General features: G+C 42.0%; 2 protein-coding genes across 2 annotated transcripts in view; one reads left to right on the top strand and one right to left on the bottom strand.

Moving 5' to 3' along the window:
• LOC310869819 (E3 ubiquitin-protein ligase rnf213-alpha-like) overlaps window positions 1–7,265 on the bottom strand; it is a 55,604-nt gene extending 48,339 nt beyond the window's left edge. The window contains exons 1-7 of the mRNA XM_083780759.1: window positions 7,110–7,265; window positions 5,131–5,259; window positions 3,484–3,647; window positions 2,214–2,543; window positions 2,010–2,105; window positions 1,674–1,870; window positions 1,083–1,204 (exon numbers count right to left, since the gene is read on the bottom strand). Coding sequence (XP_083636885.1) covers window positions 1,083–1,204; window positions 1,674–1,870; window positions 2,010–2,105; window positions 2,214–2,543; window positions 3,484–3,647; window positions 5,131–5,233 — 1,012 coding nt within the window. The 5' untranslated portion in view covers window positions 5,234–5,259; window positions 7,110–7,265. The remainder of the gene's footprint in view (window positions 1–1,082; window positions 1,205–1,673; window positions 1,871–2,009; window positions 2,106–2,213; window positions 2,544–3,483; window positions 3,648–5,130; window positions 5,260–7,109) is intronic.
• Window positions 7,266–15,187: 7,922 nt separating this feature from the next.
• LOC310869663 (neuropeptide B-like) lies at window positions 15,188–16,960 on the top strand (the record flags this gene model as incomplete). Its single annotated transcript, XM_083780494.1, has 2 exons — window positions 15,188–15,436; window positions 16,832–16,960. The coding sequence occupies 2 exons, from the start codon at window positions 15,188–15,190 to the stop codon at window positions 16,958–16,960; spliced, it is 378 nt and encodes a 125-aa protein (XP_083636620.1).
• Between the last annotated feature and the right edge of the window lie 317 nt (window positions 16,961–17,277).

The raw sequence follows: 17,277 nt of genomic DNA, 5'->3' as shown, positions 1-17,277 counted from the left end.
ATAGGATAGGACTTTATTTATCCCCCCCAAAAGGGAAATTCATGGCTAAGTGCTTAGTAGACACAATAAACAGAGTAGGCCTAAGTAGGCAATAAATATAGTTCTAAACCATACAATAATACAGTACTAAAGCAAACAATAATGCACAGACACTAAGGATGTTAATGATTAAACATTAGGGATGTCAATTATCAATAAATGCATTAATTGATAACCTTATCGGTCGATTAACCGGTTAGTTGATAAGCAGCGTTTTTGTTGTTGTTTTAAAATCTGAGAATCTTAAAACAGTTTCCGTGCCATAATATTTTTGGCCGGGAGATGGTCGTTGACCAGTGCCAGGCATATTTGGAATAGGTCACCAAATAGCTAGCAGATATTCGGCTTGAACCGAAAGTGAAAGTCGGCCATTTCACAGTAGTGTATCTGGGCCTTTCTATACTAGCGATCCATTTTATTATCATAACTAAGTAAATCTAAGGTGTAATCAAGCACCGAATATCGCATTTTTTGCAGATTATGAGGCATAATGCATAATACGGCTTGTGCGCATGCACGGGCTTGCACACAGGATTTTTGGCCTGGTGGAGCCTATTGTAAACAAGTGTAATGCTTTATGGTGTCGTCCACGGTTAACAGTTTTTGTATTGAGTTGTGCTTGAAATGTACTGTAATTCTGCAAACTGTTAATAAATACTTCAATCAATTGTATGAGGAATAAAATGAAATGAAAAGTGCACCGTCTTGTCTGACACATCACATGCAAAAGCAGAGACGTTTCTGTGGCTACCAAGGTGGTGGGGGAATTTTTTCTAATCTCTCCACATGTGCAGACAGCATTACATTCACAGAAACCGTCCAATGATGGAACCGCAGAATTTGATTAAATTGTTAACTGTAAAGTTTAATTGAAGAATGCTTAACGATTGATTAACCGATTAACATCCCTATTAACCATTTAACCGTAAATTGATAACAGTTGTAATCAATCAATATTAATCGGTTTAACAATCACATTCACAATCACATTCATTTGCTCGCAAGCAAACCGACACATTGGTTGGTTTATCAGTATGCTTTACCTGAACCTTGAGGGGTTGTACTTGTTTTGGCTTCCGAGAGGTTAGCTGTGGTCTGCTTAGATGCCAGAGATGATATTCCTTTATCACTCCCTACCACTGGCTTGCTACTTGCCCTTGTTATCCTGAAGTGTGGAAAAAGACAAATCTAAATAACGTACTAATACTGGTCAAAATGACTTAAATGTACATTTCTAAAGGGACACTATCAGTGATGTTTGGTGGAAATCTTTTATGTCCAAAACAGTTCCTTTTTCCTACTTTTAAAAAACGATTTAAAATAGTGAAAACAACGGCTTGCATCGTGACACAGTGTTGTGTGCTCGTAGATCTGCAATTTGCACTACTTGTTGTGCGACAGTCTTGTATGATGAAGGGCTTTAATTTACAAAAACAAACGTACAAATCTGAAACTTGGGAGATACAAGGTTTCTGCCGACAGTGACGATATATAGTAACAGGTCTAAATGGGTTAACAAGGGCTTTAATTTACAAATACAAACGTACAAATCTGAAACTTGGGAGATACGTTTCTGCAGACAGTGACGATAGTAACAGGTTAACAATGTCAATGTAAGAATGTGATTATTGTACCTTTTTGTTGGTGGGTCAACCCGAACCTCAGACTCTGCGTTATCATCATTGTTGTCTGTCTTTTCTCCGCCATTATCAGAGGTTGTTGGTGCAGATAGAGAGATAGATGAGTCACCTCCTCCCCCATGGGCAGACTGCTGCTCCTTCATGTGTTCTACCTGCACCTCTGGGTCTACACTGGATCCCCTGCTTTCAGCCTGTGGACGTTATATTGATAAGTTAGGTACGCACCTCACATTTATATCCTCCTAACAAGCATAGAAATGTCACTTGTTTTCCCCCCCCTTTAGTTTTTTATAAATACAAAGGTTCCGATTGCAAATCATTGCAAATTACCTTTAAAGCATCGGGAGAGCTCTGCTCAATGGAAGACGTCTGCTTCAGTTGTTGACCTGGTGCCTTGGTCTTGTCTTTCTTCTTTGCCTGCCCAGCCTGATTAGCCTTATCGAAAGTGGACAAAAGGCAATGCTTGTGAACTGTACAGTGCATGTCTTTCTTTGAACTTTTAGATTCAGTCTGTTGACCTTTCTGGATAACTACCTTTGTTCCCTGGGTTGATATTTTCTCATTGTTCTCTCCCAGTGGCTTGCTACTCTGAGCTGCAACATTGGGACCCTCTGCACTGGGTGCTGGTGTGGTTACTAAAGATCTAGGCTGGCTCTCAAGTGAGGAACCACCATCATGGGACAAGTCTGCCTTTTCATCCAATGCACTGGATGAGCAGTCACTGTCAGAAGACTCTCCTCCATCTTCTGTCTTCTTCACCCCTCTGTCTGCCAGGGATATGTTGGATAGTTCAGAGGTTACATTATCCGGATCTAACGATATAAGGCCATCATTCTTCTTTTTGGTTTTCTTCTTTCTTTTTTTCTGTGAAGACCAAAAGTCAAAACACCAATGTAGTTAGTAAGTGCCGTTTATCTTTAATGTGTAACCTGGTGTTACTATAATCAGTGCTGGAAATGGCCAGATTTGACTGTGGGAGATCCTAGACAGATATCTGGGCAAGCATCAGTACCCATTGAAAACCAATATGATAATGTACTGTATACTGTGACTGAGAAATATAGTATCAAATTATTTCCTGATAAACTACAGGACACTTTGCACATTTTCACAAAGGGATGAATATGCTTAGTTTGGAATATGCCTCCCTTACAGTTTGGACTGCATTTTTGTCCTGCTCGAACTTCTCTGAACTACGCTGTAGAACAGTGGTTCTAAACTTTTTCAGGCTGTGACCCCCACAAAATAATCATATTTGATTTTGAACTGTGGACCCCGCCACCTTGATAAGCACTTGCATTTTTGCCTCCCTTATATTATTGACTTCACTGTCATCTGGGGACTGAAACAAGCATGTGGGGACTCCCCTTGGGGTCCCGACCCACAGGTTGAGAACCACTGCCAGTGTAGAAGCTTGTTTGCTACTTGTGTCTGTGTTTGTGTACAAATAACATTCAAGGTGCTGTAAGTGTTGTGTTTTGGCTAAAACGTTTTTCTTGTTTCGTTAAAACGTTAAAGCTTTATATTCTGATGATAATCATTGTAATCGTGACTGGATGAAATTGGAATCACAACCGGCAAATGTATTTTCCGTTTACTACAGAGCTAGAGAGACAGGGAGACGCATGTTTAATGAAAAAACACTAAAACATTATCACTTAAAGCAGCGAGTGGAAATAGAGAACTCTACAATCTCCCACATTATAAGTGCTAAATGTGTGAGAATCATTTAAATGACGCACACTACTCAGCAATCCTGCAACCCAATTCTGTCCCTGAATATGAGACGACACTTTACACAAACCTTTTTCTTGGGGTTGGGTAAGATTTCGTTCTCATCACTTGGCCGTTTAGGGGATCGATTAGATTCATGGTTGTCCACAGACGAGGGGGAATTCTGCAATTCCGGATTTTCAGTTTCAACCAAATCTGGTTCTGAAGATTTTGAAACAGGCACGCTTGCTGCATCTGGATTAGGAAAAGAAGGTCCACAGATATTTTCACAAAATTGGAAATCATTTTTGATTGAGTATATAAACCATTGTTTGTGTGTCTCTTTTTGTCTGACTTTTGAAAAATCAATAAAAATCACACCTGTGTGAACTGAGCGGTGCAACTAATACTATACATGTATTGTTGTAGTTACTGTACTGTACTGTGCTCTGTACTGAATTGTATTATTTTTGGTAAAGATCTTTGAGAAATGACAGAGTTACCACGTGGGGGTCCCCGGAAGATCCAGACCCCCAGGAACACGCCCAGGGGGCTGGCCCTGGCTGTTCCGGCACTAGGGCTGCAACTAACGATTATTATCATAATTGATTAATTGGCTGATTATTTCAACGATTAAACAATTAATCAGATTATGGCTTTTATTTATCCATCACCTTATACATTTCATTTTAAGTTATTTTAGACACGTTCTAATTAACAAAAAGAAAATACATTAAAGATGAATAATTCAAAAATACATCATACTGTATTTTGCTCAACTGCTGATTAAGCTGCTATTTAAATTTAAAAAATGAAAGCCACCCATGGTCACCCATTCTGAGTCTGACTGCATACAGTTTGTTAAAGAATAGTAATTAGTTACACATTTGTCAGTCTAAAATGTAACAGTACAGATTTAAACTCAAATAGGTAATTTAAAAATAAATATTAAAGCCATATGTTATGTTCTTAATCCTATAATGCTGCATGCAGGTACAGACGTAGTTGTATTGACTAAAATGTTAATGTACAATAGAAACTCCTTCTTACGCCTTAGATGGCATGAAATATTGGACAGATCCAGCTTGAACACATGACTATAGAGATAGTGTGTAACGATTTGTGGAATTATTGGACAGAATCTGGAGGAGTAATATAAAAAATCCCACCCGTGTGAACTGAGGGGTGCTCTTATCATCTTACAACATGATGATGTAAAACAAACATTGAGACAAAACAAAAATTTAACCTAGGAGGGACTAGCGCTATCCAAACTCTGTATTATGCCCAAAGCGAGAGCTGTGTTCGAGTGCTGGGCTGCTGGGCAGTAAGTTGGATTTGTTTCCTGTGGGGGTTGGCCTCCGCCATGGCTGCACTGTGTGTGGGCCGGGGCACACCTTAGCGCACAGCCGTGGACAGAGGAAGCTGACGCCCGACGTCATTCCGGCTTTTTAGACAGCTGGTGGATGGAAAAGAAGCTCCACCCCCGCGGCTGACTGACGCGGAGGAGAGCGTTTCCGGGAATCTGTCCGTCGCGTCAGTCAGCCGCGGAGGTGGAGCTTCTTTTCCATCCACCAGCTGTCTAAAAAGCCGGAATGACGTCGGGCGTCAGCTTCCTCGGTCCGTGGCTGTGCGCTAAGGTGTGCCCCCGGCCAGTGTGTGTGTGTGTGTGTGTGTGCTGATAAGGGGGTGATACTGATTTTTCGGTATCGGTTTTGTACAGTATAATGATACTAACCAGGTGTGGTGTTCAAAGGCTGGGTGGACAGACGGAAACCACACTGACTGCAGAACTTTGCAGTCTGTTCCACAATAGTATGGTCACAACTGGGGCACTTCATCTTCAGCTTTCAATGGCGTACGTCTTCTGCATCATAAACATATTGTCAGTAGATTATAGTGGTTCTCAACATGATTTTTGGGGGGTCACCAGATGACACTGAGTGAAGGGTCAATTTTAAGACATTTTTAATTCCTCAAAAAAATTAATGAAAGAAACAAAGAAAAAAAAGTTACAAAACATTTACTGTATCAAAGGTAATCAACATAGCCTATGCCCTATGCCTATGCTATAAAAACTGGTCAAATATGGGCCAAATAGTCAAATAATATAAGAGGCAAAAATTATGAAAATAGCAGATCTACAAGCTCACCATGACTCACACAATACGATCTACAAGCAGGCGTTGTGAGCTATTGTGGGAGGGAGAGGGGGGGGGGGGGGGGGTTGGGCCTGAATAGGTTGAGAACCACTGGATTAGAAGGTCACTAGAACATTTTCACTTTCATTTCTGCTAAACCACGTATCTGTTTCACGTGAACTTTAACATGTATGCTGCTAATTGTTGCCTAATGAACTGAGACATTATGTAGATATGGATATCAAATAATTGTGTGGACTTTACCAATACACAGCTTGGTTATCTCAATAGCCAACAGGCAAGTCCAGGCTTGTATCTGTATACTTTCTAAAGAAACAGTTTGGAAATTCTGTCAATTTCTTTCTCCGTGTATATTGACATAATGGGATGCCAGGGTTAAATGAATAGTTAATTAATAAGACTCAATCGAGCGAGGGTGTCGTTCACGAAAAAGAACGTAAAGGGTACCACACCCCACCCCCCCCCATTTCCCCTCACTGTATAATGTATCTTTTCCCTTTTTTGCTTCCTATATGATGAATTCCTGTTCTGTTCTTTAGCTACATAGAAATGTCTATTTGTATGTCTCTAAATGTTTGTATGTCTCTAAATGTTTTGATGAATTGAACAATGTGGACCCTGTTGTAAACAAGTGTAATGCTTAATTGGGTCGTCCACTCACAGTTAACAGTCTTTGTATTGAGTTTGTGCTTAAAATGTACTGTAAATTCTACAAACTGTTAATAAATATTTCAATCAATCAATCAAACCAGTTTTTTTTTATCATCCCGACATTCCGTAAAAAAGGGCTTTTCGTATTTACTGCTGTGCCCAGATCCGGTCTAGAGCCCGCCTACCTACTGCATCCGGACAATCTCAACGCACACATATAACATGCAAGCAAACATACGTAGTTATAGATATCCGCTCCAGACCGGATCTTCACACTACAAAGCAAACTGCAAACTAGTTGTTTTAATGTTTTGACAAGCGAAGCGACAGACACACCTCCCACATACATCCCCAACGTCCAATAATAAGCGACCGCTTCAGTCTTTTAGCCAATCGCATGCGCGGGCAATATGCTGAAGTCCACTTCCTTGTCTGCACACTGTAGTCATATATTGATGGCGCAATATGCTAGGTTAATAAACACGACTTTTGGGTCACACACTTGATATCACGTGACAGATGGTTCCCTTATAAGTTATAACCTACAATCAAACTCGGTCAAAATCGCTCGGTCGTTATTTAGCTACATAGCTCCATTGGTTGAGCTAAATAAGCTACCTCTGCAGTCAAGAGATGAAATGATGCATGCATCACCACCGTCATCACATCAGTGAGTCAGTGACAGTATGTCAGTGATAAACAGAAAGGCGAATGTTGCTGTCGACTTTGTATGTAGTCGATATCAACAGTCATGCGACCCGACCGAGGCCTCGAGCATCTCTCTCTCATCAACTCCTGCCGTCCTGACTGCCCTCCGTCCGTCACAACAAGCCATGCAGCACAGCGTGCTAGCATTCAATCACAAACAATGATGGTTCACACAGTACTATGAATGCCTTCCTACCTGTACAAAGTAACGTTGAAACAGTACCATCAGATTGGGATCCCCACAAGTGTCTGTCACTGAGTCACTGACGAGCATTAACTGGAATGCTCCTGCTGCTAACGACACTGATGAAGACAGAGTGTACTGTGTGGGTAACTGATCGTGGAGCTTGAAGTTTCGTTTTGTCAGAAGTGGGCGTCAACGAACAACACGTTCCTATGGTTCTCAAACTTTTTCATGTCAAAAGGACCACCACCACCACCACCACACATTGTATTTTATTTTTTACATCCAAATTGAATCTAAAATAAAACATTTCAAATATTATTAAAGAAAATTTGTCAATAGTTCAATGTGGACATCATGAATTATTAATCAATTATTTAAAATAAGCATTACACAAAGTGTCTGTGTCCACATGCATGCAGCCCGTTTGTATTATTAATATAGGCCATATTGTGAGGTCTCTTTTCGTTCAGTTTCGTTTTGGGCACTACACATTAAATGCCAAAGGCCTGGGGAGAGTATGTTTTGTGTCCGTCTGTGGACAGCTAATCTCTGGCACTTTTATCGCAGGCAAACTCTGCACACACATTCCATGGATGCCAGAGTTGAACCTCTGCACCTCACTGAAGAGGTGAGTTTTCAGACTACAGCGGAAGATGTGACTACAGTCTGAAAAATCACCTTCCTCAGACTCGACCTTAGCCCGCAGCAGCCACATTCCGTAGAACAGTGGCCTTGTGGTTAGAGCGTCCGCCCTGAGACTGGGAGATCGGGGTCTGTTCTATCCTTGCCGGGTCATACCAAAGACTAAAAATGGAACCCTGTCAGCAGAGGCAGACCTTCGCGTGTGGTCGCGCACGTTTTCGGCTGCGGTTTTCGGCTGCGCACAGCAGCTGCGCACAATTTTTAGACAGCTGGTGGATGGAAAAGAAGCTCCACCTCTGCGCCCGACTGACGCGGAGGAGAGCGCGTCCGTGAAGCTGTCCGTTGCGTCAGTCGGGCGCAGAGGTGGAGCTTCTTTTCCATCCACCAGCTGTCTAAAAACCCCACGAAGAAGAAGGGCTTCTGACGCATCCACGCGCGACAGTGTGCTTGCGGCCAGTGCCTCCCTGCTTGGCACTCAGCATCAAGCATCAAGGGTTGGATTGGGGGAAGTCCTGTTAGCGTCATATCCAGGGGGTGTACTTGTACATCAAGCTGCCTCACGCTACAGAAACAGGAGATAGGCTCCTGCCCATAGGGGCCTCATGGCTCAGCAAGGATTTTCGGTGGTGAGGTGACCACCGCTCCGGTGGTGAGCTGACCACCGGAGCTGAAATAGCGTTGAGCGTTGGTGAGTAAAAACAGAGAGAAGGGCTGGGACGGTGGCGGTGGTTTGCTCTTCACCGTCACTTCGGTGGTCACCCCACCACCGAAAATCCATACTATGTATGAGCCTTTACTTGCCATAGCACTTGCCCAGACGGATGCAAAGGCTACATTTTGTGTAATTTAGACAGCATATAATGTAGACATAGCACTAGTGTATACTCGTAGTTTCATTGTAGGCCTACATATATTCTACTGTTAGACAGATGTTACTTAGGTTCTTAGCTTGCTGTTGATGACTATTGATCGTTGATGACTATTTCTACTGTGTATGTATTTGATGTATTACCATGTGTTGTTCTTGCTTACTGTTAAGAGCGTCTGCTAAATGCCTAAATTGCTAAATTGTACTACCTGGATAGGAATATTATATGAACTCAACATGAATTTAACTGTATTTAAATAATGAGTTGTAACTCATGATTTGAATTAATGATTCTTGGACACAAAATGAAGTGTGGCCCACCATTGAGCGCGGCTGAAAGGCAGATAATCTACCGTGCCAGGCATGATGCTGATGTACAGAGGAGACAGCAGTAGGCTACTTAGAAACAGAGAGAGACAGATGGAGGAAAGACGTAGAAGCAGGGAAGAAGATACTTCAAAGAGACCGCAGTGAAAGTGGACAGTGTGCACAACGCAAAAAGTGGAGAGAGGTGCATGAGAGGAGGAAAGCCAGCAAAACGTTACTTGAAGACAGGGGGGGCTCCAGGGGACAGCTAGGGGGGGCTTTAGCCCCCTCTGGTGGAGACTTACCGCCCCCGTCCTCACAAGCTCAATTGACTGACTTCTATGTAAAACAAAATTCATTCGCCCCTGTACTAAATAGCCAGCGCCCCCATAGTCCCCCCACTGCCCCCAGTCACAATTTTCTGGAGCTGTCACTGCTTGAAGAATGATTTAACATCTCTCCAACCAGCCCCGAAACTCCAGTCACTTCAGAAATCAAAGTTGAGGCAGAAATTTCAGAATCTAGCTCCAGGAATGCTAGTTAGTATAAAGCACAGAATGCTAATGGCTATGATTGTCCATTTGGATGCATTTGAAATGGTTAACGAACAAAAACATATGCTTCTATGTTTATTTTAGGCAACATGATATTGGGAGAAAGGTATGTCCTCTCTTCTGTTTCATATTTTTATAACATTTTTAGCCCTTTCTTGAATGTCTCATTTTGCATCACGCAACCCTGTTATGTATATTATCAGGGTGAGACAAAATAAATACATTTAGAAAGAAATGATGAAGTTGAATAGTGTTTTCCTTTTCTTACAGTGTGGCCCACCATTGAGCGCGGCTGAAAGGCAGAGAATCTACCGTGCTAGGCGTGATGCTGATGTACAGAGGAGACAGCAGTACTTGGAAACAGAGAGAGACAGATGGAGGAAAGACGTAGAAGCAGGGAAGAAGATACTTCAAAGAGACCGCAGTGAGAGTGGACAGTGTGCCCAGCGGGAAAAGTGGAGAGAGGTGCATGAGAGGAGGAAAGCCAGGAAAACATTACTTGAAGGATTTAGCTCCAGCTCTCAACCTGGAACTTCAAGGTCAGTATACAATAAGATTGCTGCGTGTGAAATGGTTGAACAAAAAGGTATATGCTTCCGTTTCTTTTAGGCAAAATTATATTGGAGGTAGAAGAAGATGGGCTGGCCAAAACAAATCAAAGAGGAAGCAGCAGGATAATCAAGATCAAATCAACTTCCTTTACAACCTTGAAAAAGGAAAACAAGAGAGCGCATCATACATGACATTGACTCTATTATAATAGACTTAGACAATGTTGATAAACTGTAATATACACAAATGGTACTTGTATACATATCCTAAACCGTGCACAATGATGCTTTGGTGCTTCTGTACTACCTGAACATTAAAATCACTTGCATGGGGATTATCAGAGTTTCTGGCAATGGTGTTAATGTTGTTCATGGGGCTGGTCAATGGATGGGGGGTGGGGTCTGTATGACCAGGTTCACTTACAATGTGGAGCCCTTCCTTCACATTATTGATTTAAATTCACGATGTAAGGTAAGGTAAGGTAATCACATGATGTGAGCATCACATGACAAATCTACTAGCTGCGGGCTAAGGTCATCACATGATGTGAGCATCACATGACAAATCTACTCAAGCCAGCCCAGCATTGTCACCAGGCATAACCCATACTGATATAGTGTACCTTCCATGTACAAACTCTGCTCAGGATATCGTTGCTGTTGGGCAGAAAGCTCATATGTCCATATTTCAACTTTTGACGTTATTTTATAAAAAAAAAAAAAATCCCTACTTTGTCATACACAGTGTCACATAGTAGTTGCCAAATTATGTGGATTTTAGCAGATCTACACGTAGAAGCAAAACTTTGCCAATGAAAATTATTAACTAACTGTGACTAAATAAAATCTCAAATAATTTGCTGAGATTGTGTAACCGTAACTGAGAATTCATTTGTTGAGCCTGTTGTGTACGTTTTTATGACGAGTGCAGTCTTTCTACTGTTATAGAAACTAAGCATGAAATGAAACTTATGGTGTTGTGAATCCACATGAAAGAAATGCATTCTGAGAAGGAAGACATGGCAGTGTATCCCAAGCCATGCATATCCACGGCTTCAAAAGCCGTGCATATCCAGGATGGAATGCAACTTGCAGACCTCCTGAAATATACTTCACTTTGCGTTCCATTTCTCAGAAAAGCCTTTCTCAGTTCTCCAACACTATGGGCCAGAGCTAAGAAAATCCCAACAGTTATTTTATTATTGTCTTCCATACAGTTTATTTTATCAAATGTAGGCCTACTACTTTTTGTGTCGGGTATACCCTCTGATAAGTAGGCCTACTGTACACTTCCTATCTTGATTTCTAATGACGCATTGTCATGGAACTTTTCAGCATAGTGTGAGCATCATAAATTAAGGAGAGAAAAGTCTGGTCTGATGATGTTCAATTTATTATAAAGTAATTAAAACGTGCACGAGTGATGAGATCACGACCTCTCTTAAGGAGAGATCGGGGTAACATGAGGAAAGATGGACTTTCATTTGTATAAAGACATGAAATCAGCAAAGGGGTGTGGCCTGACATGGCAAGTTCTGAGATACTGGGTAGCAACTGGTTGAAACCAGTTACGTTGACTGGCCCATTTGAGCAGTGATCTCCAAGTAGTGTCTCGACCTTGGAGAAGGCAGGGGAGTGGAAAGCAGAGGAGTGTACACAGCTGCACGGCCTCTCACAATGTAACATGTTAAAATGAAAAATAAGGGGGAAGGGGGATTGTATATGAACAGAGAATTTTTTTGCCAATGAAAATTATTAAGAGCTTGTGACTAAATAAAATCTCAAATAATTTGCTGAGATTGTGTAACCGTAACTGAGAATTCATTTGTTGAGCCTGTTGTGTACGTTTTTATGACGAGTCTTTCTATTGTTATAGAAACTAATATGGAGCCGAATCCATGCCAATATTATCTGTGTGTTCGTAAAAGAAAATGCGTATAAAAACAATCCGTAAAAAGAAAATGCGTAAAAAAACAATCTGTAAAAGAAAAATGCGTAAAAAAAACAATCCGTAAAAAGAAAATGCGTAAAAAAACAATCTGTAAAATAAAAATGCGTAAAAAAACAATCTGTAAAAGAAAAATGTGTAATAAAACAATCTGTAAAAAGAAAATGCGTAATATATACGGATAGTGTTTTTTTGTGTTTAGACTTACGAACAGAAAAAATGCCAACCTCAGTTACAGATGGTTTTTTTGGTTCCCCAGTGAAATCACTGCCAAAAATCACATGACGGCTGAGAACCAATCACGTAAGGCCTTTTCCTCTACCCAATCAAAAAGCTCCATAAGTCTGCCTGGCAACTGAGGTTGCCATGTTTGTCTGGGGCTACGTTATAAGTATAAGTTTATGAGTTACAAGTTTAGCTATATATCTTGTCTTAAAACAACAACTCAATGGCCAATTGACTAATTCATTATTTTAGTAGCCTATATTAAATAGGGGGGTCTCAAGGTTCGGGGACCCCCCGGGACCCCCCAGGGACCCCCAAATGGTAACTCTGTCATGTCTCAACTGTTTTGGATGGGGGTGGGCTCGTTGGAATCTTGTCGCCCCCCCTGGGGGCGTCTTTGGGGGTCTCAAGGTTCAGGGACCCCCAGGGACCCCCCAGGGACCCCCAAATGGTAACTCTGTCATTTCTCAACTGTTTTGGACGGGGGTGGGCTCGTTGGAATCTTGTCACCCCCCTGTGGGCGTCTTTGGGGTCTCAAGGTTCAGGGACCCCCCGGGACCCCCCAGGGACCCCAAAATGGTAACTCTGTCATTTCTCAACCGTTTTGGACGGGGGTGGGCTCGTTGGAATCATGTCGCCCCCCTATATTTATGGGGGGAAATTGTCCATACAATGGGTAAGGACTAGTATATATAACAGGATCATTTACTGCCTTAATGGTATGAATGAAAGGTTTTTTGAGCAAGGAGAAGGAGGCCGAAATTATGTTTTCTTCTGCTCTGGTAATTAAAGCTTTTTTTGTGAGCTTTTAAAACGTTGTGCAGACTTTCTCCTTTTTCAGTTTATTTATTTTGTTCGAGCTCCCGTTGAATTTACTGGGATGTGCGTGTAGCTATACCTCCTGACCACTAAGGTGTTTTGAGCTCCCATCCATTAGCTGTTTTTGGAGGAAGATGGAGAAGAAAAAAACTAAAACATACGAGCTAATGGATGCATTAGGTGAGTCATTTATTTGGACATCCACTCAAGAGAGCCAAGACCCAGAAATAACTAAAACTGTGATAGAGGAAATGCACTCAGAGCTTTATGTTGATGTGCCACTGACGCAAGCTTGCTCACTCGCTCCATGACTAACATTGTCCAATTTGTCCCCAACCCTAACCGCACGCAATGCCACGTGTCGGACCCATGTGGCATCGAAATTATGAGTGGATCCACTATGGAGCCGAATCCATGCCAATATTATCTGTGTGTTCGTAAAAAAACAATCTGTAAAAGAAAAATGTGGGAGCCCCCAGGGGTCCCCGAACCTCCAAACCTGATAATGCGCCCAGAGAGGCAACACGATTCCAACGAGCCCACCCCCGTCCAAAACAGTTGAGAAATGACAGAGTTACCATTTGGGGGTCCCGGGGGGTCCCCAAACCTCAAACCCTGAGAACGCCCCCAGAGGGGGCGACACGATTCCAACGAGCCCACCCCCGTCCAAAACGGTTGAGAAATGACAGAGTTACCATTTTAGGGTCCCTGGGGGGTCCCGGGGGGTCCCTGGGGGTCACTGAACCTTTCAGACCCCAAAGACGCCCCCAGGATTCCAACGAGCCCACCCCCGTCCAAAACGGTTGAGAAATGACAGAGTTACCATTTGGGGGTCCCTGGGGGGTCCCGGGGGGGTCCCCGAACCTCCAAAACCCTAAGAACGCCCCCAGAGGGGGCAACACGATTCCAACGAGCCCACCCCCGTCCAAAACGGTTGAGAAATGACAGAGTTACCATTTTGGGGTCCCTGGGGGGTCACGGGGGGGAATACCGGAAGACTCGACCCGGTGCTTGCCCGTTTTTCCTCCCGGAATGTTCCCCAGTGAGGGGGATAACGTTGTAATGTGCTATTGGCTGTTTGTATTCTTTTTGGAAAAAGATAAAAAGATACTCCTGTAGAAAGGCTATATTATTTTACTTATATTGGTCCCTGAACCTTGAGACCCCCAAAGACGCCCCCAGGGGGGCGACAAGATTCCAACGAGCCCACCCCCGTACAAAACAATTGAGAAATGACAGAGTTACCATTTGGGGGTCACTGGGGGGTCCCCAGGGGTCCAACACCAACACCAATGAAACTTATGGTGTTGTGAATCCACATGAAAGAAATGCATTCTGAGAAGGAAGACATGGCAGTGTATCCCAAGCCGTGCATATCCACGGCTTCAAAAGCCGTGCATATCCAGGATGGAATGCAACTTGCAGACCTCCTGAAATATACTTTCACTTTGCGTTCCATTTCTCAGAAAAGCCTTTCTCAGTTCTCCAACACTATGGGCCAGAGCTAAGAAAATCCCAACAGTTATTTTATTATTGTCTTCCATACAGTTTATTTTATCAAATGTAGACCTACTACTTTTTGTGTCGGGTATACCCTCTGAGAAGTAGGCCTACTGTACACTTCCTATCTTGATTTCTAATGACGCATGCTACACTTTCTAATCAGTGCTTTTAATAATATAATAAAACTTCAATCGTATGAGTGCAGATAGTCAGAGTACTGTGCAGTTTGCCATTTTAAAATGCCATTGTACTGTCAAGATTAAGAACAATGGTTTTGGGAGAATGATTTACCACAGTTCCTCTACATTACTATTTTAGATAGAAAACCCTCCATGTATCCTATAGGCTAAGGCTGGCTATACCAGTCTTGGAAAGCCTGGACACGGTCCTGGTTACCCACTCCAGACAGTGTGCTCATCACGATCACATCATAATGCCCTCAGAAGTGATCTGCGTCGTGCACTTTAGAGTCTACTATGGTGCACAAGAGTCAAGAGGCATAGCCTACGATCACGGATTCACGGGGTCTTTATAAGTAGAGAATACATTCGAAACAAGATCATACCATTACCTAGTGAGAGGAGATCAAGAGCGACCGCAGTTGCAGTTGATCAGATAAGCCACCGCATTCAGTGACCGCACCGCCGATCAACTTCAGTTTCTTTATGGAGATGACAGTTAAACTCACTTTCTGTATCGCGGTTATCTCCATGCTGCTGCGGTGCAGTCCAACGGAAGCATGGTACAAGCAGGTGACCGCCGGTCCGAGCTACTATTCCGTGGGCAGAGCGTCTGGCTTGCTGTCCGGGTCAGGCTTCCGCAGATTCCGAAGGGAACGGGATTCATCTGACAACAGCAGAGAACCAACAGGAAACAACATACAAGACTTTATTGGTTCTCTGAATTTCTTCTTTAACACTGTAAGTAAAGCAGGATCAAACAGAAACTAGACTTATTTAAAAAAAAAAACACGCTCAGCCTTTTTATAAACTGGTTATACAATTTTTATAATATATAATAATTTTTTTATTGTTATTGTGAAGCACTTTGTAAAATTGGTGCTATATAAAGTTATTATAAAGAAGAGAAACAATAGGAATAGGCTAGCTTTTCAAATTCCACCGTATTTCGAATGGGGGAGCTGTCCGTTCAGCACCGGGAGCTGGAACACAGCAGTCACTTTACAGCCGTAGGTTACACTGCAGGCATTCTTTACAACTATAGCATATAGGCTACACTGCAGGCATTCTTTACAACTATAGCATATAGGCTACACTGCAGGCATTCTTTACAACTATAGCATATAGGCTACACTGCAGGCATTCTTTACAACTATAGCATAGGGCAAGAATTATTTTAGACTGTGACATTTTCATATCAAGGACCCCCAAATTACATCTATACTTTCTATAGGCTATTTTTGGATGCGGAATGTTTAAAATGTTTTGTGCCAGGAACCCACACATTTGTGTAAAATGTTCCAAATAATTCAAAATGGTTTCATTTTCTTTTTCCCCCTCTTTTCTTCAAACAGTTTAAAAACAAATACCAGATCTACATCATGCTCACATAGTGTTGCACACACGCTGTGAGCCTGTAGATCGGCTATATTTGAGAATATAGTCCAAGTAGTTTTTAGTTCTACAGATTAATGTTGTGAAAATAGCAGATCTACACGCTTGTAGATTTTTACAATGTTTTGCCTCTTCCTTAAGTAATATTTCACAATTTGGCGAATTTGGTATTAAAAGTCTTTAAATTGTAACTTTAGGAATGAGCAGATACCCTGCATAAACTTATACTGTGTCTGTATATTGATTTGTTAGTGAAAAAACAATGTTGCTACTATTTTCTACTCAGTCTGTCTCTCATAGGGCGGCTGTGGGCAGTTAAGAAACCCATCCACCAGTGACATCATCAATGGGCAATACAAGCTAATAGAAACTGCAGGCTTTCTATTCCTGAAAAGTTGCAATGCGTAAATGGAAGCCATCGTTCTCACTATAATAAAAATCATAATATATATTTTTAATCTAGTTTAAAATAAATCTGCGCAACAATGATGTCACTGGTGGACGGGTTTCTGAACTAGTGCTCACAGCCTCCTATGAGACACGGACAGTAAAAAAAAATAGTGTGTACCAATTATATGAAGATAGATTGCAAAGAGGGGAAGTGGTCCTTTAAGCTAATCATCTTGGGACCCCCCAAAATCATTTGGCGTATTAGAGACCCCCACTTGGGGAACAGACTATACGCCCCTCAAGGATGTATGGAATCCCTGAATAATATATCCGTGTTTTTTTCTCCAACAGCCCATATGCATCAAAGACATCACACCCAACCTGCAGAGCTGTGAACTAGACCGAGGCATCAAGGGGTTATTCAAGTGTAAAGCCGATGTCTTCCTGTCATTGGACGCCACAGACTGCACAGAATATTGATCAGATATCATGGGATAAGCCTTGGTTTGCGGTGAAAACTGAAGATCTATCTTTGGTTCCACCAAATGAAAGAACTTATTTTCCATTCCGCCAATGCCTCTACAACATTCTTTGTGGCTGATGTGTATTCACAATATTTTACATAATGCACTGTAATAACAAGGTACATTCATCCAAGTTGTCATTAATTGTCCATCTCCATGTTTACATATCTTCATGCAATAAAGACAGGATGATCAAAGATACGCTGATCATCCTCAAGACAGCAATTGTTTGATATTAAATTAAATCGCAAAAGATGAAAGAAAATAATTTAC

This window comes from Protomyctophum parallelum (genome assembly GCF_964188405.1).
Source record: "Protomyctophum parallelum genome assembly, chromosome: 13".
Lineage (NCBI taxonomy): Eukaryota > Metazoa > Chordata > Actinopteri > Myctophiformes > Myctophidae > Protomyctophum > Protomyctophum parallelum.
The sequence above is the reverse complement of the archived record's forward strand: the minus strand, read 5'-3'. Positions and strand labels throughout refer to the sequence as shown.